Here is a 25,312-nt window from a genome sequence, read left to right on the forward strand (position 1 = left end):
CTCATTACGAGGCTGGCGCTCCCGTTATGAAGGGTGCTGGTACGGGACCGGCACCGTTCGTTACGGGATGCCTCATTACGAGGTCCCCTAGCGGGATCCCGAACAGACACCTGGTAAAACCATAAGCCCTTTCCGGGTCCGCGAGGGGACCAAAGAGCTATTAGCGGGCCCGTTATTAGCTCCATTCCTATTCCCATTGAGCCCTATAGGGACTCGAATGGGGATTGGTTTTGTGAATGAGGAATTACCGGGTCCTCCAAGGTTGGAATGACCCTGTAATTCCTCATTCACAGAACCCAGAGCTGGAACCCGGTATGGAGGCAGCCATACTGGGCCTCCATACTCGTAATGAGGTCCAGTATGTTTGTGGAAAGTACGTTTTTCGCAGGTGTGACATCACATCAGTCAAGAGCCAACATGATTGGACACTGCAGTGATGACACAGCAGCATTCAGTGGTCCGGCCCTACCTCCAACTGAAAGATGGAAGGCCCCTCCCAACTATGTCTATACAAATGCACCAGATGTGATGGAAGCGTGGCTGCTTCCTCCCCTTTTCGTGTGCTTTCCACAGACCTGAGTCTGGCATCTCTTGGCCTGCATCTCCTGGGTTGCCACAGATGCGAGGGAGGTGGACGCGGCCTGTTGCTTAGGTGCAGCCTCCACCTACTGAAATCCCTTGCATCCCTCAGGTGTGTGGAGACCCAACTGAAGCAGGGCACCTCATCTACATATGGCAGCATCTTTGTCACTGTGATGGAGCGGCGTGCAGCACGCTTCTGCTTCCTCCAAGACTGAGGAAGCCGAGCCGCTGCTGAGCTGTTGGTTGCTCCGGCAGCTGCATAATGGAAAGGACATGGCGGGGACTCCTGATGGAAGGGGAGGGTGGAGAGTGGACAGTAGACGGAACTCTAGATTTGTGTGTGTATTTACGGTGGGGAAGAAGGACACTTTGGGAAGCTAGGGACGGAGGGACATTGGGAGAGTAGTAGAAAGGATGCCATGTAGTTTTGTCTATGACCTCTCTCCTTGCTTGAGAATTTCTGGTCTGTGAGGCCTGCTCAGTGAGTTAAAAGAAGCACACAGGGTTGTGTGGTGCACAACGTGAAATTGTAACTGTAATTTTAAGTTTCCACAAGGAGATGTGTTTCACTGTCTGGGCTTAGAATGATTGTTTTTTGATGTTACTGATAGCCGAAAGGGTGGAAAACAGCAATATTAGTGATCCTCTCAAATTCTATATACTGCCAGCCATCTTGTTTCCTGCTCTCTCAGCATTAACCAAATGCTCTATTTGGTCTTCGAACAATTTCATACTGGTAGCTTCCCACATCTCATGAAGTGACGGAATTACTGGCAGCGGACTAGAAGTAGTTTGGCAGCTGTGGTCATATAACCTTTATGTACCTTATGAAGCATACAGGATCAATCCTTCTGTAGCGGTACTTCTCAGACAATGCGTGATTGTGCATGCACAAATAACCCTTCACATTCTCATTCGTACGTGGACAGCAACATTATCTCCCTCTGTTTTCTTATTTCCAAAGTCAAACAATATGTTCAACTGCGATATTGGGTTCTTCTTGTATGCCAGAAGCACATGTGCCACACACATTTACAGAGTGCCACCTTAACAAAAAATATTCCATGTGAACTCACTGCACATTTATAACAACACTCGGCCAAGAGCCTTATTGTATCATTTGCATATCACACAAATTGAATCCTTTCCTCAATCTTGAAGTGGTCTGCCATTTTGATTCATGCGATTGTGGATCTCGGAGTCGGCCATTTCAATGATTTATGGGATTAGCGTGTTCATATGAAGCTGTGCGGTGTAATCGGCTGCATTCCCAATGCAGCAGCAAGACCTAGAGCACATTAGATCCCAGAGGTCACATTGTGCCTCGGTCAGACTAATTAAATCCCGAAAGTCCATCGACACATGATGCATGTTGCATTTCTGCTCCCATGGCCCTTTCAGAACACTCTACTGCATCGCAAAGTACCTACCTGTGGATTTTCAATTGCCCTCATGGTGCGGTGGTGTTGATTAGATACTCTGTATGGAATTCAGTTGTAAACTAACCCGCTCAATTCTACAGCAAATCTACACATGCCATACTGTCAACAAGAGCCTAGGGTTCAGACACCTTTCCACTGCAAGGCGGGGCTGCATTTTTACTAGTTAAGGTTCCTTAACAAACAACTACAACTAATGCTGGTCATGATATGTGCCACCTGTTCACATATACTGGCATCATATGTGGTCAGATAGTCTTTCGGAATGTTACACTATAATCTCACCTGGGTAGGTATGCCCATGTTGTGGTTTCTGCTATTATTCAATGCAATTAGTTAAACGCACTTGTTATGTCAATAGGAGAAGAGAGCATGGTATTTTAAAAAGTGTCTGTATGGCCATGAATACAAGGCAAAGAAAAGGCCATTTATTTATTTTAATTGTATTGCTTATTTGTAAGGCGCATGTACAACAAATAGTATTTCAAAGCGCCACAAGACAAAAGGGGTGAGGGACAGAGGAGAAAGATAACAAAAATGGTCCTACTAGGCCTTGTGACATTCGGAGAGTGCAAGTGCAGTAACAAGAAGTGCGCGGGAGAGGGGGGGGTGCCAGTCTGCGCGAGTGCGAAGTGCTAGGGTGATAAGGGAAGTACAAGTGAAGGGGGGCAGGGGGTGAAGCAGGAGGGAGGAAGGAAGGGCAAAAGGGGCTGGCAAGTGCTAAGGGGGAGGCCGGAAGGGCAAGTGCAAGGGAATTGCATGGGGTGTAGGTGGTGAGGTCCACATGCTAATTTTGATGAGATATGGACCTCCATTACCGAAAGACCTGCCAAAGGAAACATGAATTGTTTTGATGTATTCATGAAATGGAGCAATTTTTTACTACCGCAAAAATTGCACTGCACTGACACAATGTTTTGTTCAGTAATAAGGTCCCAATTCTATTCTGGTCAACTGCTTTACATTACACCAGTTGATGAATACCTGCCAGCGCAAATTTCAGCCAAACTTCAAAGAATGCAAATGCCCCAAAGAGACCAACTACTGACAGTGCTATTCAGGGAATGTGGAGATTCAAGTGTGAGATCACAAGTTGTCTATCTGTGCAAGTTGTTCGTGTTTGTTCATGTAGGTTGTGCTATGCTATACTTGCCAAATAACCACTGCATTCGTTTCCAAGCACTTAGGCTTGTCCGTGGAGTGGTGTACTGCACCACCGCCATGAATACTCAGGCATGAGTCTGCTGGAGGGAAAACCATGAACAAGGGGGAAGTTAAGAGGGCGGAAAAGGTAGAAATAGATGCTGCAAACACAGGGAGTGAGGAAGAGATGCAGTGGGGGAAGAATGTGTGGAGGTAAAGGCTACATCCGCACCCAGGGAAGGACACACAGCCAATCAGGTGTCTGGAAAAGCAGGCATGAACACTGTGTGTACCGCCCGCATTTTCCAGCCACCCGAGAGCCCTCCCCAGGTGGTGCCATCTTAATTGTGGGGTGGCAACAGGGAGCCTCTCCCTGTCACCCCCCCCCCATGTGCCCACCCTCCCTCAGCCCCAAAGACAGTCTGCACCATTTCCCCAACCCCTTGCCTCCCCACGTACCAGCTGGACCAGATCTTTGTGCTTTGATCCCAATGATAAAGGTGAAACAGGCGGAGTCAATAGATATACCTTCTTCGCCTTTTATGGTAACCAGGGCCGAGAGAAGCTATACTGTTAAGAGGGGTGTGAATCTGATGGCAGTAGCAACCCAAACAGCAATACGTACAACAGTCCAAATTAAAGGAATGCCCAATCAATGTTCTATACAAATATATATATTTTAAATGCACTATATGCAATAACTACACTAAAACACAATAATCCACCTCTGTGGAAACAACACAGAATATGCATAGTGTAAATGATGCAAGCATGCTGGGTAATGTTGCAGGGGTGAAAGGCAAGAAATTAGCAACAATGTTCCAGAAATAGGACATGCCTTGATGAAAAAGGTTCAAATGGGTAGTTTATCAGTCTATGGGGTACCAAGAGCAGGGCATTGGGGATGGGCTTCTCAACAGTTCCTTTGTCAGTTCTTGATGGTTCAACATGGTCGAACCAGGCTGCTTCAAGATGCTGTCTTTGTGAGTCAAACCAGCTTTCCGGGCTGCAAGCTGTCCTGGATCAAGGGGCGAGTGGGCGTCTAGTCGGTTCGATGTGGTAGCTCATTGCAGTTGGAAGTCAGCGTTTGAGCCATGCAGTTCAGAGGGCTCAACACGGTAGGTTCAAAGGTCGAGTTGGGTCAAGAGGTTGGCAATAGCTGGGTTGGGTGGTCGAGTGACATTATTCTTTCAGTGGTTAAAGTCAAGGTCTGGCGGTACGAAGCTGGGATACTGATGGTTCAAAGAGGCAGCGGCTTTAAGTCGTCCACAGTGGCAAGTTGGTTGTTGAGCCAAACAGGTTATGTGCACTGCTTGATGTGATGCTGCACCAAGCCAGTTAGATGATGCAGCAGCATTGGTTCAAAGAATTCCAAAGAAGTGCCAAAGGCAGCACCGTTGGTCTTGATAGTTTGAAAGCATTTGAACATGGTTGAATCATGGTTCCATGATGGCCGAAGCTGTAGAACGCAGGAACCCAGCTGCTTTGATACCTCTGGTCACGTGAATCTCAATCAAGGGACAAGATTGGTTCATTTTCTCTTCACACCCAACCTGGGGGAGGCCAGCTTGCACCTGCAGAAGTCCTTCACCTCCAGTGAGTGGTCTGGGTACCAATGCAGTTGGCAGAGAGGCTGGTCTTGCTCCAACAACACTTAACTTACAATTAGCCTTGGGGATGGTAGTGATCAGGGCTGGCCTCTGCCTTGGAGAACCTGTCTTCACTTCTGGCAGAGGGATTTGAAGAGGGCAGCGCTTCCAACAGGGTCCAGATGAATTCTTTCTGATGTCATTGAAGGTGCAAAAGTGAATCGAAGAAGTGGGGGACACCTTCCTTATAAAGGCACCACACCACATGGGATTGGATAGAAGAAAGGCTGTTTAAAGAGGTCCAATCCACATAGGATAACACATAGCTCTTGCCTTCTTGTATCATACCCAAAGTTATTTGCTGTGCAGAAAGGGAGAGAAGGAAAGAGAAACCCATAGAAAACCAAGACGGAGGTACCCTTCCTCCATATGTTCCTGCTCTGTCTGTCTGATCCTTCTCCATTCCTAAGCATGCAGCTTCAAAGGTTCTTTGGTATGCAATGCGCTGGTGTGAGGCTGGCCATTTAGCTTACGGTGTGCCCTTTCACACTCAGCTCCCAGTAATATCCTGCAGGTCAGTCGCTTGGCTGGAGAGGGGTGATAATTGATGATAAAATAGAGGCTCAGTCTTCCTGCTCATTGTCCTGCTGGCTGAGTATAGACAGGTCGTCTGACTAGAACACACAAAGCGCTTCCAAAGCTGGCATGGTCTCACATTGTTGACATGGGTATAATGCAGATCATCCAATGCTTTCATAATTTTGCAAACAATCAGCTACCATACCAAAACGAAAGCTTTGCTCATATTGCAAGGTTACTCTGCCACCAAGTGGTAGTTTATCATAATGATTCAAGATTTAAATGCACCCTCTGCACTGCAGTGACTTTTCTGTCATAGGAGCTGTCAAGTAGGGCATTTTCGAACTCTGAAACTGCTTTTGGACACAGAAGAGCAGGAGCTGCAGATCAGGAAAGTGATTAACCCTATGCTTTTGGCATGGAACTTTCTGAAAGTGGGTCTGATTAGCAAACTACACTTTCTGAGATGGAATGATATGCCTCATTGATCATCTGATCTGATGGCCCTGCAGGAAGATGCAGCACTTGAAAATGGAAATAGTTGCTAATGGCTGCCGATGGAAGGCATACCCAACATCATTATTAATATGAAACTTGATAGTCAGTTGTAGGTTTTATAGTGATTAGGCAAACTGAAAGTGACCATGACCATTGTTCTCATCCTTTGGTGGTATTCAAGGTCCCTCTTAGTTAATGACATACAGGACAATTATAATATTGCAAGCACCAATAGTTCTATAGAATTGAAATGGTTCGAGTTTGACAAACAAGAGACCCATCTGCAATATTTCTAGGATGTAGTGTCTAAACTGGAAAGGGTGTTAGATGATTGTAACACATATCTAGGTGTAGTTGATTAATACTGTGGTGGGTTTGTTAACCCTGCTGAGATGAGGACTGTACCGAATATGTAATTATATAATAGTTATTTTATAATGCACTTAATACCAACGAGTTGTTTCTAAGCGCGGGAATGGGATTCAAACCTGTGTTGCACTGGGTTGTCTTGCTTCCAAGACAAATGCGTTGCCCCTGAGCTATCCTTCCTCCGCAGAATGCAACTGCTCTGATCTAATCCAGCACACAGAGTTCACACCTGGATCCTAAGGAAAGGGTTCTGCTAGGCTATAGTACAAGAATCTAATTTGTGGAAATAAATGAATTGCCATGGAGGGATCATAAGCAGGCACCTGCCAGTGCAGATAATATCCATCTTGGAGTGGGATAACTGGGGTTTAGTTAAGCTGTCACTTGCAATGGAACCAAATGATAGGGAAGCAGATTGGTTTTCACACTTTCCTGTGATCAATCAGCCTCATGTTGCATCAAGTTTTTCTAATAATTTGCTGCAAAAGAGCAACATTTATGGAGAACCCTTTGAGGGGGTTTATGTGGCAACCAGTTATTGTTTGATTGTTCCCCCATTCCACTAAGAGATATAACTAAAGCTGTAGCATGCAGAGGAATGAATGCAAAAGTACAAGGAGCCCAGTCCTGACTGTATTCACTGCTAGGCATTATATAGTCAACATCCCCTTATTGGCGTTCCTTTACTGCAGGGTCTGCCTAATACTGTGTTAGAAACCTGTACAGTCCCAGATTCATCATGCACAGCAATCCCTTTTCCAGTCCTGCTGTATCATCCCTAGCAATTAAATGCCTATCTCTGTAATATATGTGCCCACTAAGGTTCTAGACCAGGGATTCCTAGATACAAAATATTGATGGCCGGATCAGAGAGGTTCTTTGTGGCTTGCCAAGGTAGCCTTTCACGATAAGATAGGAACTGTCTTATATTAGCCACAAATGTTCAACAAAAAAGGGCAAATTGTATTTATTGTTTGGCAACCTGACGGTCGCATTTTATTTAGTAAACTGCAATCTGCCGTAGACATCGCTCTCCAAGGAATGCACAGGTAAAGAATCCATGCAGCTCCCTGGAGACTTTGACAATGATAACTCACTGAGCCGGAGGTTAGGAAGGAATGGCTAAGTATCAATATTATATCTTTGCTTTTATTTGTCTTGAGAGTTTGCAAGGCACACACCCCACAATGAGGACTTTAGGCCCTTATGAAGAAGAAATCATGAGGAAGATATTACCGGTTAATAGAAAGCCTGGGTGAAGAGCAGAACTTCAGATATCTGAGCATTTGGTGAAGATGAAGGGCCTCTCAGAGGTGTTAGGGAAGAGAGTCTCAATGCTCTGGACAGTAACTGTTCCAGCTGTGCGTTAGCTATCCCAGTTAGGGGAAAGATCAACACCTGTCCTTCTCTAAGCAGCGGATGGAGTGCTTTTGGCCCAAACTGAATATTAATCCCAAAACATGAAAAAGATTTCCTGGTTTATCATAAATGTCCCAAAAAACAATATTTTGGGTTATCAGACGAGCTGTGGACTGATTGCCATCCTCAAAGACATGGCCCTGGAAGAGTTAAGTGCTATAGTTTGTCTGTAATTTACTCTGGGCAAAAGCAGGTTATCTGTGCATCGTAATTTCAACACTATCCTCAAATTTGATGGTAGCTTTGAGTTTTTTTTGTCACCAACCCTTGAGATTTATTGTGCCAAAGCCCTCTCAGCTGCCTTGAATGGCGCCAATTTACGAGTCTATAACAATTTGTCAATCCTCTCAGTGATTGAATTGATGTTTTCCATATCCCCTTTGAGTCTTCCTGTCACTACATCTTTGATAGAACAGATCTAGCCGTTTTTAATATCTAGTTGGCCACATGATAAGCCTTCCTTCCTTGGGCTCGCACTTAGCCAGATCTATTAGATTCCCATTCACGAATACTCTTGCCGATGGGGACATCTTGGAAAATGGCACAAACATTCTGTGCATGGTGTCAGCAAAACCCTGTTTCCGCAAGTTAGATTGGCACCATTTTTAACAACACAAGGACACTAGGTTTATGGTCCTTACGGCAAAGAAACAATGCTGTAGTGTATGGGGGTGGGGAGAATTGTGCCTCATTAGTACATGTTCTATGGCTATATGGAATTTGAACATGAAGGTGTATCCACTAAAGAGCAGTACTTTCATTATTTGGAACCCAGAGATGTGTTACAATTGTAACTGAGGGTTAGACTGCGTTCACTGCAGGTGCTGTTCAAAAGAAGTGGATGGTATAAGTCAATGCCATGGGGTTGGCTGTTTGTGGCCAAACTGCACTTATCATGATCTCTCGAGAAGGTGATGGCTTTTCTCTGTTTATGAAAAAATGGGGTGTGCAGAATGTGGCTCAAAGGAAATTTTCCAAGTCAGATTTGCTACATCACCTTTTCTTTTTAATGCCTGATGTATAAGTGGGGAAATAAAAAAAATGAAAACTTGAATTTGTAAAGGAAAATCCATTTATTTTAATCAAATTGTAATAACTTATGAATTGTAATTGGAAGTGATGAATGGTAGTTTGCTTTATATTTTACTCAAAAGCCTACACATGTAATCTTGTTTGTATATGCTGTATTTGTCGCTGTGCTCTCTGTGGATAATTCCCAATAAAGAATAAGTATTTTGTATTTTTTAAAGAGCCGTGGTGTCATTTTCAACACAAATGACATACAGAGTACACAGTAACTGTGTCTCTGGGTAAGGTCCCTTTACAAGAAGCATTAGTGGACTGGATGAGGTAGAAACAGCGAGGCAGGGGTAATGTGGGAACATAGACCGGGGGCAGTTACCGGATCAAACAACAAAACGAAAGGATGATGATATAATATGCATGCCTAACCATAGGAGGCTGCCATTGGCATATACATGCAGTACCTTGGCATGTAATTCTGAACATAATATATAATTGCAGATTCTCGGCATGTGGGGTTTGCAGGTGGCACCTGATGCTAGTGCAAGTACATGTAAGGTAATACATACTGCATGATGATGCACCTGTTAAAAGTTCACCGAATGTAGATATGAGGTTGTACACAGCATGTGGTGGCTATACCTTGGCATATCAGACTACATTTCATCTGGCCTTATGAGCATGTACTTAGGCATATGAGGGTGCAGGATAAAATACAAGGCTGAAACAGCTCATTAGAGTCTACTCCCAAAATGAACTGTGCCTGGACTGACCATTGAGATGGTACTTAAGCAGAACATATGACACTAAACATAGCAGATGGTGCTGCCATGGGAGTATAGGGTTATAGCCGGGCATGTGAGGTAGTTAGTATGTGTACATGAATCCTTTCCACGGATTACATGTCTGTGCTTGGCCAAGTATTGTCTTTCCTTTGGCAATCCAGCTGGCCATAGCTGGCACATACAATCTTCATCTAGGAATAATAGGCTGTGCCTGGGCGCAGGATCCTGTAGCTGGTCATATGAGCTAGCTAAACATTTGAGGCCATACCAGGGTATTTGGGGCGGTGCAGAGATAAAGGAGTCCGCATTAAAAACATGTACCTGGACCACTACACACTAACTGGAAATATTGGGCAATACTGGGAAGCGTATAGAGCCTTAGCTATCATATGATGGCAGAGCCAACAGTCTATATCTAAACGAGTTTTACATGTTTATGTCCAAAAACAATGTTAGTACAGCTGCACCCTTTCCTGTTAAGTATGATTTGCAGAATAATGTACACATGAACTACATCCAGCTTTACCTTTTCTTGAAACATACTATATACATACATGTACTCTCCCATTGTTCATTCACGTGGCGTTGTTCTAGGGCGCCTATTGCATTGTTAACCTTTTTATTTTTTAAAACAAATTGTGTAACTGTGTTCTTTCAAAGGTCCTCATTGTGGCATGTTTTGACTGGGTTTTCAGTGAACTATAGCAGAAGACTGACAAACACACGAGTGGCCAGCTTACAGTTCTGACCTGGCACCGCATCCGGGATACGCAGGATCTCAGTGGTTGTGCCATCAGCATGACCATGCAGGCCCCTGCCCTTTCTTGCAGTCAAGGAACCCCCATATACCGCAAAACACTACATACTTCAAGAAAGATTTGCAAAAAGTAGAATGTAACCTTTTCATTATTCTGTGTTTTGATTGGCTGTCCATTCCATCTCTCCCTCACAGGCTCCTGAGGAAGGAAGGAAAATGGACATAGCTAGTGACTTACATACGAAAACAGGCACGTGCAATAAATCACTTCCAAACAAATTGACATTTATCTCTGGCAGAATGTAAAAAGTCAGTGCAGTTCCTGCGACCGCCACCGGGTGTAACATTTATTGCAACTAAGATTGTAAAGGAAGCTACTTGTCCACCTCAGTTGTTGCAATGAATTTGATGAAGACATAGAATACAGGACAACAATCGAACAACCATTTATTTGACACTGTTAAAAACACTGTGGCAGCCAGTAATTCCGGGTAAGATGTTTTAAGATTTTTTTTTCTACTGGAGAAGTCGACTGAAAAAGCGCTCTCTGAACAAAAAAAAATGGGCAATGCAGATTTATACGCAGTGTTTTATGATCGCTTTAATGTTTAAACGTATTTTCCATTTCAAGTCAAAATTGGAAGTCTGAGTATAATATTGGGAGCAACTCAAAAGTTGTGACAAAGTGATTTGTGGGGTGCAGAAAGAGCTGGATCCAAAGCTTGTGGAGACAGGGAAAGTCTCCCGCTTGGCAATGAGACATCTGGCGGTTTATATATAGGGCTTCCCCAGAGCCTCACTCCATTGTGGAGGATCGGTGAACACTAAGTCTTCAGGAAGTTTGGAGGCTGCAATAGCACACGAGCATTCAATCCAGGGTTGGGCTGGCCTACAGAGAACACTGAGCTAGCCCTGTGGCCTCCGCACCCTGAGATCCTTTTTTGTGGGTACTGAGGTTTTCAGTTCCTCTTATCATCTGTCTTGTGTACCTCACCTCTTTCTTCTATCTCTCCTCATCCTCAACAACCCTTTCAAGTAAAGAATGTATTGTAAAGCTTTCAGTATGTAATTCTTTACTCTTAGCAAATGCAATGTTTCCGTTTTTTTAATTATCTTGAACTAGTTCTTAATCCCTATAACCGGCAACAATGCTTTGAAAATCACTATTTGGACCCATGTTTTCCAAAATGTCTTCTGGGAGATCCCTCCAAACACTACTTACATAGGCAGGCTTTCTCGCACAATGCAGGACTATTTTGAAAGTCATTTTCTGGGACTCTTTGGGTTCCCAGTCCACCCCTAATTAAATCAAAACGTTTGTCAGAGGAGCCAGAGGATCACAGGCTGGCTCACGCGAGGCTAGACCTGAGGAGTGGGTGAGGAAGATAGTTCACTCAGGCTCGCTACTTTGATAATGCCCAAAGAATCAGGATGCTCATGGTCAAAGCAAAACAAAGACCTTGTGAAGAGCTCTAAGACCCTCTGGGTAGTGCCAGCACTGAAGAAAAATTCAAATAAAATAGAATAAATACAAAGAAAGAGGTCAGTGAACATGTAGCAACAGGGAAACCCAACCCAGGGCTGTTCCGACAGAACCTGCTAGTCCCCAAGATGGTGGCTGCTGCACTTTAGCCCTCGGCCCACGTAATTGCTGTTAATTATGCCAATTCAAACATTGAGATAAAGAAACACCAGCGCATATTATAATAATGTCAGGTGCTAAAGAGCCTTGAAGGAGAAGGAAATGCCAGTAATCCTGCTGGGGTTTAAAGCCCAAAGCGAGCATGAGCGAGAGGGCACACGGAGAAGATGCCTTATTGGAGCCTACAGTGGGCTCGCCCCCAGGGGCCAGGCCATGCACATAGGAAAACAAAGCAGACCAGAGCCTGTAGTGGGCGCAAACACAGAATCACATGCCTTGACAGTAGGTCATAATACTTTCACTCTAAAAAGGAACCTGGCAGGGGAAACTACAGCAAAACAAAAGAGGTTATGGCTTGAAGGTTTAGAATTAATCTTCACCACCGGCATTGCTCTGGGCAACCCTCCAGACCATTGTTCTTCATCCTGCCAAGCCATTACAAAAGGAGGAAGACCATATGCAAATCAGGCTCGGTCCCACCCCAAAAAGGGGTGGGGGAAATCCTGTAGTAATGAATGTGTTGTATGTGTGAGGACGTCACACATTCTTCTTTGGTAGGCTTTCACTGCATCTACATTGCCAGAGTCTGGCAAGGCAGCCTGTGGACAGAGGGTTAATATGTCTGAGCCCTGGATTGAACCAAGCATTTTATCAGAAGAAAAACGCAACCAAAGGATACATCTAGAAACTAAAAACACTCAATGACTGAGTGACGTGAGAATTAGCCAGCAGGGGCGGCAATCTCGCAATGTGTTTCTTTACCAGACAGGGACTAGGCTTTAGACACGAATCAGGACAATGGGTTCTCTTAGGTCAGACCCAGGGCTAGACATCTGAGCCCATCCATCCTGACACTGATAGATGTTACATACTCCACTGTTCTGCTTTATGGGTCACCCTAAAGGTCCTGTAGGCAGTAATCCAACCTTTGATGGGAAAATAATAAAGAGCGTGGAACCTTATGTCTCTCCTTGTCAAGACTTGTGCTGTTCCTCGCCGTGACACAGGCCGCCAGAAAATGAAGTCTAATAAAGGCTTAGGGCCTCATTACAACCCTGGCACTAATGGGTTAACGGTGCCATAAAAGGTTGCGGCGCCGTTAACCCATTAGCACCTGATTACGAGGTCGCTTTGCAGGACCCGACCTTAACAGCTGGTCTACACCAGCCGTTAATGTAGGGACCCGCAAAGGAACCTTGGTGCTAACTACGGTACTGCAATTTGTGGTACCGTACTTAGCGCATTCCCCATTCCCATTGAGCCCTATCGGGCAAAAATGGGAATGGAGAAGGGCCATGGAGGAAGGGGGAATTACCGCCCCGCCAACCTTGTAATGGGGTGGTAATTCCCCCTTTCTCCATGGCAGAGTCAGTAAGTTACCGGCATGGACCATGGTGCTATTAGCACCATCTTTTTACGCCTGGGTCGTAATGAGGCCCTTAGTGAAGTATGGAGTGGATGGGCAAGAACACATATTGCACACATCTCTGCACATGGTGAAAACGACCTGAATTCTCAGCTCACCATTTGGGACATTGTTAAGCAGTTCAAATGGACTTCTGCCTTTCTGGCTGAGGCAAAACATTTTGGAGCTGCCTTTGCGCCATGTAAAGGTGACATGGGCCCTCATTACAACCTTGGCGGAGGTCCATGGTGCTATTAGCACCATGGTCCATGCCGCTATTAGCACCATGGTCCATGCCGCTAAGGTTACGATTCCGCCATGGTGGATGGCGGAATTACCGCCCCATTACAAGGTGAGTGGGGCGGTAATTCCCCATTCACCAATGGCCCCTTCACCATTCCCATTTTTGCCCCATAGGGCATAATGGGAATGGGGAAGGCGATAATTACGGCACCGTAAATTACGGTTGCCGTAATAATCGCCAAGGTCCCTTAGCGGGTTGGTTTTTAATGCCTGCAAAAAGCAGGCGTTAAAGTCACCATCCCGCTAAGGGACCTTGTAATCAGGCAGTAAGTGTTTAACGGCGCCAACGCTCTTTACGGCGCCGTTAAACACTTACCGCCTGGGTTGTAATGAGGGCCATGGACTAGTGATTTGGTCTTAATGGCTCTTCTTGCGGGCGAGGTATGGACTGACTCATAAATGGTTTGAATCCTACTGACAAGGTAGAACAATGATGGCATGGAATAGCCAATGGTTGATAAGCATTGGCTGAAGCACCTCCAGTCATCAGATTCAGGAGAACCCTAAAACAATACCACTTACGCCTGAACGCACAGAGACCTGATCACAGAAGGGCATGCAATGGTTAGGTAGATCACATTTTCCATGCCTGTTCCCTCATTCCAAACACATGAAGCTACTCATCTCCCCACACATGAAACACTCTGCTCTGAAACACTTGTGTACGAGCGCGCTATAAATAAAATATCATATCATACCCACACCTTCAATTATCTTTCAACATCATTCCTATCAAACTAATTGTGATTAAATATAAGACTACATTCACAGGACACATTTGTACACATGGCATGGCTTTCTTTTTAAAAATGGACTACTGAATTGTTGCTGAGGAAAGGAGAGTAAGCACAAGAGCCACACTCTGTGGGAGGAGTTTAGTACCTTGATGCAAAGATTTTAAAACACTCTGGACAATGCTGCCTATGAGCACCACAATTGGCACTGGACCTCCTCACAATCGCTGTCTTAACATTAAACTGACCAAGAGCTAATGCACATGAAAAACATGCTCTCTACACAATTATTTACAGTTTATGAATGCGATTGGGATGTCATCTGTGATGTCATGAGTCATATCATGTGGATGTTATGAGCAGCTATAGCAGGGGAGATGAGTTATGGTTGCATTGAAATATGACAACAATTCAGCCCTGCCAGTATGAGTCTGAATATTCAGAAGAGGAAATGATTGAAAGAGAAAGAAGACGAAACAGTGGGAAATCGGATGAAAGTCGTGACAATCTATCACTGGAGCCTGAACCCAGTCGCATGTAAGACGTTTCCACCAGTTGTAGCTGCCATCATTGTGAGGTTATGCCAACGGTGTTGGAAAACTGCTATTGCAGGGAAAACTCTGGCTGCTTGGCCTACATATCCAAAAAAGACACACCACGACTACGGATCTCTGTTGCGAATGATGATGGTCCTTATGCACAAACTTTGAGCTACAGTTTTCCCTCGTAATCCAAGTAACGAGTATGTTTACTCTATATATGTTGTGTGTTTGACAACCAAGATGGCTGACACTATATGTTGTTCCCCTACATCATTATAACTTCGATGGATCACTGATGAAAGACTTTTATTGTAAATTGAATACATTTCTCTTTCTAATCTCAAACAAAAGTATTCATCATTAATTTATCGTCTGAAAAATTTACTTTCTTTCACTTGGAAGTTAAAACCAATATATCCCTATATCCCAAACTGTTTTTGCTGGAATGGGAGGTCACATTTCTTATTGATCCCTGATTGAAATCACAAGTACTGTCAGTACTTTGTACGAGATGATACCTTTAATGCATAAGAATGCCTTACATTTTAAAAGGTAGTGCAAACAAAATAAATGCAATTATTTGGTTCATTCAAGTAAACTATTTCTATATCTCTCACAAAGGTGGTAAAGGCTTGTGGCCTATGATGCGTTTACACGGTGGATTCATGGAAGACTGGGATTCCGTGTTTGATGAGTACTACCTTCCTTTGTGGTTTGAGCCATTTGTGAGAAATTCTTCAGTGACTCCGGACAATACAAAGGATTTTTACAGACAGCACTTCGACCGCATCAGTACAATTTGTAGTTTGCGAGTGCCATCAACATTAGCAAACTAAATAAAACAAATTAAAAATGAGTTAATATGAATAGTTGTTTGAATTTTTCAGTAAGTGAACACGTACAACCATCTAAGAGGCTCATGAAAGATTGGAGTGCTATAACAAGTTTAGTGGGATATTACGCTCACCTCATCCACATCCACCCTTCCGCTATCAGTGGCAGTTTGCAGCTGTAGCCCTGCACTCGCAAGGGGGCTAAGTGTAGGGGAACGCTCAAGGTGTCAAACACTATGTACACCTCAAAGGGATCTTTCACATGGTGGACCAGTGTCCATTTGACCACCGCAGACCCGGTGCCGGCAGACTTCCCTTTGAAGACCCCGTCCCTGCAATCAACATATGTATGTGTCCCTTTCAATATTGTTCCGAGACAATTGCGCTCGCCTCATCCACAACCATCTCCCTCTGGTATCAATGGCAGTCCGCACCTGTATCCATGCGTTCACGAGGGGACTTTGTGGATAGGAATGCTCAAGGTGCCAAACACCATGTACACCTCAAAGGGTTCTTTTGCATGGTGGACCATTGTCCACATGGCCAGCCCAGACCCATTGACTGCAGACTCACATTTGCTCACATTCACTCCATGTGACATCTCGGAAGGTTATTGGGTACAATTTAAAATATATATATTTAAAACATCACACGTATACAGTGTTTGACTTTATCTTGATAAGAATGTACAAATTGTATTACAACAATTGACCCTATAGTTTTTCAATGTTTTACAAATAATTAAATGTCATTATAAATTGCATAGGAGATTACTTGGGGAGCCATTGGTGAATTGTACTTTATTTATTTATTTTGGATTTGTATAGCGCACTACAACCCATGGGCAATGAGACGCTGTAAGAAGATGAAAGTAGGCTTGCTTCAGGGTTACAGGTGAGTGCCCCAGTTTGATGCAGCTGCTTAGTTAAAGAGAGTTTGTAGACCCAGCTCAGGTTGCATTTCACGGTACAGTACATGATATGAGAACAACAGTGGGCACAAAGCACAAAAACAGGTTGAAAGGGGAGGCCGTCATACAAAGAGGCTAGTTTTTTTAATGCCTTACGGAAGGCGGCATGAGATTTGATCAATCTGATTTGGGCTGGGAGGGTGTTCCAGTATGTCGCTGCCATGGTTGTGAAGCTGGAGCCACAAGACATGTTTGTGTGAGATCCAGTGTTTTAAAAACAATCCTTTCTTTGACAGGTAACCAGTGCACTTGGCTTCTGACACCAGAGATGTGATCCCTACGTGAGATACCAGTTGCGGCCCTTAGAGCGTTATTCTGAGCCAGCTGCAATTTAGACAGGTTTTTTTGGGATGTTCCAACAAAAAGGACATTGCAGTAGTCAAGCCTAGATCCAATGATGGCCCTTGTTCTCTCGTGATAAGAATGGCCTAACTGCATTGATTAGTTTAGAATGATAAGCTGCTGAGGACGTGATGGCATTAAAATGCCTCTCTATGTACGCCGAGTGCCTTGATTACTTGAGACACAGTGATAGGTATGTTGTCTATTGTGAATGATCAGTACTGCTTGTCCAATTTGCCCAGCGTGGCTGTGGATCCAATTAGCAAGAGTTCTTTTTCACTGTTGAGACAAAGCCAGTTTTCAACCATCCAAGATTGAATTGTGGAGTAGATGAGGTTGAGGGTCTACATGTCAGAGGGATACTCACCGGTCAGATGTATGAGCACCTCGGTGTCATATGCATATTTGGTATATAAGATGCCCATGGCGTCAAGTATTTTGAATAGTGGCCTGGTGAAGAGGTTGTGGAGAGTCGGGGCTATGCAGAAACCTTGTGGGACACCACATTTGATTGGACTGGGGTTGGCACTAGAGGAATCCGAGAACACCTTCATCACTCTTCCTTTGAGGAAAGATGATATCCATTGACAGGCCTTTGGGGAGAAGTTGGCCGTGGATGACAGGTGATGACATAGTGTTTTTTATGATCAACCAGGTCAAAAGCCGCTAAGAGGTCTAGAAGAAGGAGGAGAGCCGGCTTACCTATGTCCCTCAGGTCATCGATTTGATTCCTACATTCCCATCAGGCACTTTTCCAAGCAGAAAGCCTTCACTACTTAGTGAAAGGCACCAAGATGAAGATAAAGGCTTTCTGTGTAAACCATCATAACACATTTTCATGGTCAGCACAGCCGATGCTTGGAAAAGTGCCTGATGGGAATGTACTTTGTTCATCCGCTTTGTTTTTCAGCAGATCAATGTTCAGTAAAATTTCAGGTTTCTTTCAGTTAGTGGGACTTGAGTTCCTTGCTAAAACCCAGTATTACAAATATCAGAAGGATTTCTTGTTCACTGCTATTAGCCAGGACAGGAAACTCAAACAGATATCAATTGACAGTACACTCTCTGGCAAAATTGTAAGGCTTGCTGGTGAAGGACAGTGTGACAGTCTGGGATTGTCCGCTAAATACTGTACTTAACACAAGACATGGAACGAAAAAAAATAGTGAGTTTCGTCATTGTGAAAGTGTCTTATTGTACATCGTCTGTTGCCATGGAGAAATAAAGTTTCATTAAATCTATTGAACTTCTCGGATCCAGTGGAATCCATAAAGATCACTGACAGGCCCGTTGGAATAGCAAAGGGCATGCAAGAGCAGTCCCCACACATACAGCATCAATGATTTCTAAACAAATGACAGCAATTGGTAAGAAAAAATGGGTATAGAAAACATTGTAAAGTGGTCACAGTGCATCAGCAACCATCTTTGGTGGATCTCAAATTTTTGTGATGGATCTCTAGAAATTCTGCTTGAAATATTGTGTTCAATGCTGCACCACTGTTCAAACATTCACTCTTGAGGAGAAAACGAACATTTCCACGAATGTGGACATGGACATTTGAGTACGTACAACGAGCATCCGAAAAAGTGGTTGATGTCAGGTTCCCCTCCTCACACAGCACTTGAGAACATTGTGGTTGACAAAATGCTTTCAAGAGACATGAAGGGACTCACTGAATTCTGCCAGACTGGAAATTTGGAGGTGTTCCATAATATGTGCCTAAAGTACAGGCGTAAATGGTTGCATTTCGGCATAGACGTTATTGAGGCCAGAACAAGACTGGCTGTACTTGCACACAATGAGAATACTTCTAGGGAACACGCAGAAACTGCTGGAACTTTCTGGATGCTTTGTTACAACATGACATTTACAAAAAGAAGCAAACAGTGGGTGGCCAAGACAATATTCCAGCAGATGGATTTTGAATTTGTGACCGATCTGACATTGACTGTGCTGGCTATGCATATGCATGGAATCGCTCCAGAATTTGTTCCCAGGGTCCTGTCTATGCCACATAACATTGCAAAAGGGGTTTGTCCTCCAAAACCTGAACTTTTTGAAATGGTGACCTCCAGATCTTATTTATTTATTTATTCAATTGTTTTTTTTTTAGAAGGCAACTAATACCATACTTAAGTTTGGCTTCTAAGCATGGATCTGGGATTCAAACCTCTGTTGCTCTACGTGATTCCAAAGCCAGTTCATTGCCCCTGGATTTGAAGCTCTCATCACCAAGCAAGTTTCCATCTTTTGCCCAATGTTTGGACACTACGTTGATTGTGCAAATAATGTAATAGTATAACACTTGCAATGTTAATGTTCAATAATTAGATTTCATTAATTTATTTCTGGTGATGTAATCTTGTTAGATGTGCATTAATAATTTAATTTTACATTTCCTTTATTTATATTTCTTTTCATCTATGTAATTAACATATAGACATTAAAACATTACATTTCAATGCGATTATTTTAAGTTTATGCCTTTCTTTGAAAATATTAGAAAAGTATTTTTTGATTTAAATTGTAAATAGATATGCTTTTTGATTCTCAAATTATTTCTAAAAAATCTCAGTAACATGTTCATTATGACTAATAAAATATCAACTGAAAATAACGCAATCACATAATTGAATATTTACAATCAATAGATGCAAGATGTAATGTTAACATTTTTAAAATGTATCTTGTCTACAGAACAAGGATTGATGCAAGAATAACCATCAGTTGTGTGGTTCATATTGCTCAAGAATTCTTACCTGGCAGATGTCGTAGCGACAATAATGTTTGGACATTGTATCCCCACTTCATTTGTCCACATTGCCCATTGACCATTTGCATGTAACTATCCACCCTCCGTTGACCTGGCTTACATGTACATGGTAGATCACATTTATTTACCATTCATGCAATGCAAGATATGAGAACAAGTTGTGGTTGTGCACTTGATAGTAATAGCAGCTATGGAGACGGCACCGCGAACAACTGAGCTAAAGACACTGAGAGCCCAATTCATGGCATTTTTAGCACAGTGCAAAGTGACTTTACACCGTTCTAAAAATTCCATGAATCTGGCCCTGAATGTACTTGACAATTATTGCACTGACGTATGGCACTTTGTTTTAAACTTTGTTGCAAATTTGAATTCATGGAAGCAGTGGTGCCCGCGTGGGATGTCATCCATGGATATGGGGATATAGAGGGAATAAGTCTCACCAACAATAGTTATGTTTTTGTTCTGCACGAAATGAAGGAGCTTTTTTCTTCCAAACTAAAACATTTAGTAAAGGACCAAGCAAAATGATGAAAAAGATGGCATCACAGATGCGTGCGCACATTCTGATTGCAATGTACCAAAGGCGTATGGGCAAATTTGTTAGGCCACATTTAAATATAGGGTGACAGAATTGGTCATCCAAATGCATACTTTGCAGATGTGCATTCTGAACAAGTTCCTGTGGCCTTTGCTGATCTTCATCACACTATGGATGCCCACTCCCACTCCCACTGTGCAGGAAATCACCCCTTTCCCCACCCATCTCTATATGCTCCATATGATTTGTGAAATGGGTTTGTGCATCTTTATTCCACACTGCAGGTGAATAGCGAATAGGTAGTTATTTCTTTATCAGGACATTTATAGCAGCGCGCAAAGCCATGGGCATCAACGTGCTGGTTACAGCAAGTGCAGAGTACAGTAAAAAACAAAGCGCGAGAACCTGTTGACATGGTTACAGCATAATAGGCTGTATGTGTTGGGAGCACTAGAGGTGTGCGACTATTGCGCATGATTGATGATTTAGAGCATACCCTACTGTGTGTGCTGGTATCTCTGGGGGCAGTGCCCCACTGAACACAGCCCGGCCGCCAGGGTTTCCTACCAGAACCTTTCATGCCTCCTCTCATCAATTCTGTGTACTTTCCACTACACAATTGCTTCTCCCCCGAACTCCTAGCAGAATCTACACACCATCTTCTCACACTGCCTTGAGAAATACCCCTGAGGGTCGAAACATGGGTTGACTACACTAATAAATACTTCTGTTACACATTATTCAACAAAGCCTCTGACTCATCAATAGAGAATATAAACTAATCTAAACACATTGAAGTACCCAGCGCGGTTGTGAAGGGTCCCCAACCACTCTTCTAATAGTAGACTGTGTTAACATAATCTGGAAAGCCTCAACTCATGGTGTGGGGGGCTTCTTCAGGTGTTCACACAGGCCTTACACACAACTAGTATGAGTACACAGTCTTGCAAAGCCTCACCTCGTGGTGCGGGTGGCTACTTGAGATAAGCATAAACACATAGGATACCTATATAGTGTGAGCACATAATCTGAGCCAGTCTTGCCTCATGGTACAGGGGGCTGCTACAAGTGCGCAAGTGAGCATGACCGGTATCATTTGTAAGGGTAATTGGGCCAAAGCACTGGGTAAGGAAGGCTGAGCATTGAAATATGCAGTTAAAGAATACAAATTGCATTGATAGGTGAAAGTGTCAAAGGAGAGTGATTCAAAAGCACAATAGAGGTGTGATACTTGCATTTATTTGACCAGAGTAGCAATTAAGGTAGTTAGTAAGGTCCTTAATGATAGAGCCAGCGGGAGAGAGTACTATAGGTGGTATCATCTGAGGTTTGAAGTCCACTAGTTAGGCAGCTGCAGCGAGTGCAGATAAAGCTGTGTGTCAGCTGGATAGCGATGGACTCTCACTGGGAGCGGTGGAATGGTGGGGATAGGCGGCCAGCGTAGTCAGTGGCAAGGGGTGCCGTAACAGTATGTAGCAGGGAGGTAGGTCGGACATGCAGGTATTCTTGTAAGAGGCATAAAACAAATACCTGAAATGTAGTTAGCAAACAAATGAAGTAAGGGTGAAACAAGGACTTAGTCAGTGGTAGAAGTGTACTGAAAGAAGTAGTGGAACTATAGTCTCGGCAAGGGAGAGAGTAGGCGGAAGCATAGGGCAACATGTAACGAGATATTGCGGTTGGGGCATTGTAATAGTTTAAGTGACTAGCAACTAAGGCTCCGATTTCAACTTTAAACTCGCACAAGGACATGAAAAGAATGATGAATATGGTCGTAAAAAGTAGAGGAATGGTAAACAGAAAAAAATTAAATTAGTGGAACACCGCTCCCGACCGTTCTGGCTCACTTTGATCACTGGACTTAGTAAGGAAGGTTGGTAGTTCTACAGGAGACTTGGAGGGGTATGCTTTGGGCAATGAATGAGTGTATGATGATCGAGAAGGTGGTATCAATCTCCTTATCTTGTAGCACAGAGATACCCCGGAGCTAACAGCAATACATTATTTTCAGGTGTTGGGAAGTAGGTGCATTGAGTAATATTGCAATCAGTTGCAGAGTCCCAAGGGTCAAATAATGTAACCGATGGACATAGTTTCAGAAGTCATTGTATTGAGTCAGAGGTGGAAAAGCCTTTATACAATCACCAATTCGCCCATTTTGAACTATATGGGCAGACTGACCTGCACCGCAACCACACTGTTGCAGCATTGTTCGGAATCTACCCGTCTGCTACCCAGTGCCAGTTTATGCCTTTTATTGTACTTAGTTTTCTGAACCACATGTTTGCAGCAACGTCTTGACTTGTCGGTCGTTTTTAAGGCAGTTTATCACAAAAACGAAACCAACCCCTGGCTGCCTTAGAGCACTGAATGACGGGTCTCATAGATATTTGTCCTTAAATGAACCATACTAACAGTTTGAAGGACACAATGTTTCAAATATTCAAATAAAATTGATAAGATTCACTGTATTGAAAGTGGACATAATACAATTTTGTTTCTATATGTGAGATCTGTCATTCGAAGCAGTTGATCACCGCCACATAAAAAGAATCGAAAATCATGAAATGATGTAGGCACTTGAAGAATGCGTGTGTGCTGTGTGCTTGATGACTAACTATGTGATGGACGAATGTTCGATTAGACAAAAAAGTAAGTGAAATTATAACATACATCGTTAGTTAACGAATTTATTTACTGTTTATATTCTATTGCAAACTGGCTGCTGAAATATGTTTTTATTTTCTGATTTACATAGCTATGTTTAACCATTCTGCACATGCCATGCTTTCCAGCTTCCATGTGAGCATTCTTCAATCAAAATTGTATGAAAATCATCAACAGCGCTTCTTTGATAACCATTATGTGGGATGATCAGCTGGGTCAAATCCGTCCTTTAGAGGTAGCAGTAATAAGGAACAAACTGTTAGCGTTTATCATGTGAAAATGAGCAGATGTAAAAGAGCAGCATTTGAAAGTGAAACGACTCCGATCTTATGACTAATGGAACACCATGTGCATCGAAGAAACATCAATGATGCAACGTAAAGGGCGTTAAATACATGAAAGAACTGAAAAAAGGGGATTAATCATATCGGCATTACATGATGAATTTATAAATAAATGTGAAGCATGCAATGTTTGCTAGCTATAACTTCTATTGGCAATGTTATCAATGACTTTCCACTGTAACAGTGCCACGTTGCCTCCGGGCTGATGTGCGCTTTAAAAATGTGAATAAATAAATAAATACATGTTTTTGTGGACATAATCTTCTCTTTTGAGCATTATGTCAAAATATATGTGTTTTCTCCTTTTTGTAAAAATAAACAAAATGTATGTGCTGTATGTGTTTATCTTCCTGGTTCTGTGCTATGTAATGTTATGGCGTGGTTGATGACGGTACGTTTGGCTATGCTGCCCATGAGCATCATGAAAAGGTGGAGCATATCATTTGGACTAGTGATGTCAGCTAGAGGGACAGGTGGCCTGAATTACTGCTGTGAGGGCACCTGAAGTTAGGGCGATGGATCAACGGAAAAGATTAGCACAAGATGGCAGCACCCTACCTATTGTTTTTGCTTGTGTGAATGTGAGAAACACTGAGGTAAGGTGCATAGGAATTGTTTTTAAGATCGATCGCAGTATGATTGAAAATACATGTCCAATCGATTGGGACAATAACATTGCTGAGCGATCTTCCCCCTTAACTCTTACCCAGCCCGATAGGCTTTTCAAAGGACCATGCTGTTAGGATTTCAATGTTTTGTAATGTTACAAATCTCAGTAGTATACAATGTGTTGACCTCTGAATGATGAAAAGCAGACCCAGGTGTGATTGGCATGTGACTTAATCTGTTGGTCACACATGAACACTTACAGTTCCCATTTTAACTTTGCTCATTTGATTAATTTCAGAAGAATGAACACAGATTCAAATGTGACAATTGCAAGTTACACACAGTTATCTGCCGCAGGTTCATTAATCTACTGAGAAGCTTATTGCAGGGCTTAATTTTCTGTTTAACTTGGGCAACATACACAGATGCCAAGGACTCAATTTTCTCTTCCGGACCCCACCCCACCCAGCCTCATCCAACTCTTTCTTTTCTCTTAACTTCTCTCTTCTTTTCTAAAGCCTTTTAAGTTGTTTTGTGTTTTTTTTATTTTTTAGACAGAATTATTCTGAGCCTGGCACAGAATTTCCCCTTAACTTCCATGAAGATGCATGTCTCTTACAAAAGATTCAGGCAGATTCGTGCTGGAGGAAATATCTGCAGGAACCCGCAAACCTACCCAAACCTCACTAGGAGATTTCCTGGAGCATGCAGATATCTTTTGAGAATGTCTGCCAGGCTTATGTACCCCCACAGATTTGGTAATTAAATTATTCTGGGCTGGAAAATCGGAAAGGCTGACCTTTATCAGTTACCAGAAAACTGTACAACTAAGGGCGTAAAATAGAAATAGACCCCACACCACATACGATATGGTAGCACAGTAACGGATACAAATTAGATGTATCCTGAAGAAATTCCTAATCAACTAAAGAATGAAACATGTCAATGTAGCACAGTTTTCACATAATGGTTATTAATAGCACACACTACGGCCTTTCTAGGGTTCCATATAAGTTCTGTATAGTGCATATATATTCAAGAAGTATTTTCTATTGGCAGGGGACATTTTGCAACATTTTAGTATGGTATACAAATAGATCAACTATATCTAAAGATGATAAAAATGAAACACATCATTTTGATAAATAATGTAAATATGTTATTGAACACCTGTGTAAAAAAAGGATAATAAATATATGCTGCATTTTAACAGTTGTATGTTTTGTAGACACACACGCACGCGCAAACAGACACACACACACACACACACACACACACACACACACACACACACACACACACACACACACACACACACACATTTGTTCCTAGGTTCAAGGGGGTCCCCATTTTTCTCATTATCACTAAGTTGACCATGTGTTAGGTCACCCTCACATTTCTCACCAGCAAGCACAATTTGT

At 43.0% G+C, this 25,312-nt stretch overlaps 1 protein-coding gene across 15 annotated transcripts in view; it reads right to left on the minus strand.

Annotated features, from left to right (window-relative positions):
• Positions 1–25,312, minus strand: part of MAPK10 (mitogen-activated protein kinase 10) — a 928,972-nt gene that overhangs the window by 101,535 nt on the left and 802,125 nt on the right. For 9 of the 15 annotated variants that reach the window (XM_069630418.1, XM_069630424.1, XM_069630420.1 and 6 more), the window contains exon 12: positions 10,326–10,382. The exons of the other annotated variants lie outside the window; for them this stretch is intronic. In XM_069630418.1, the coding sequence (XP_069486519.1) occupies positions 10,326–10,382 (57 nt within the window). The remainder of the gene's footprint in view (positions 1–10,325; positions 10,383–25,312) is intronic. 15 annotated transcript variants of the gene reach the window in all.

Source organism: Ambystoma mexicanum, chromosome 6q (assembly GCF_040938575.1).
Source record: "Ambystoma mexicanum isolate Mex_15411 chromosome 6q, UKY_AmexF1_1, whole genome shotgun sequence".
NCBI lineage: Eukaryota > Metazoa > Chordata > Amphibia > Caudata > Ambystomatidae > Ambystoma > Ambystoma mexicanum.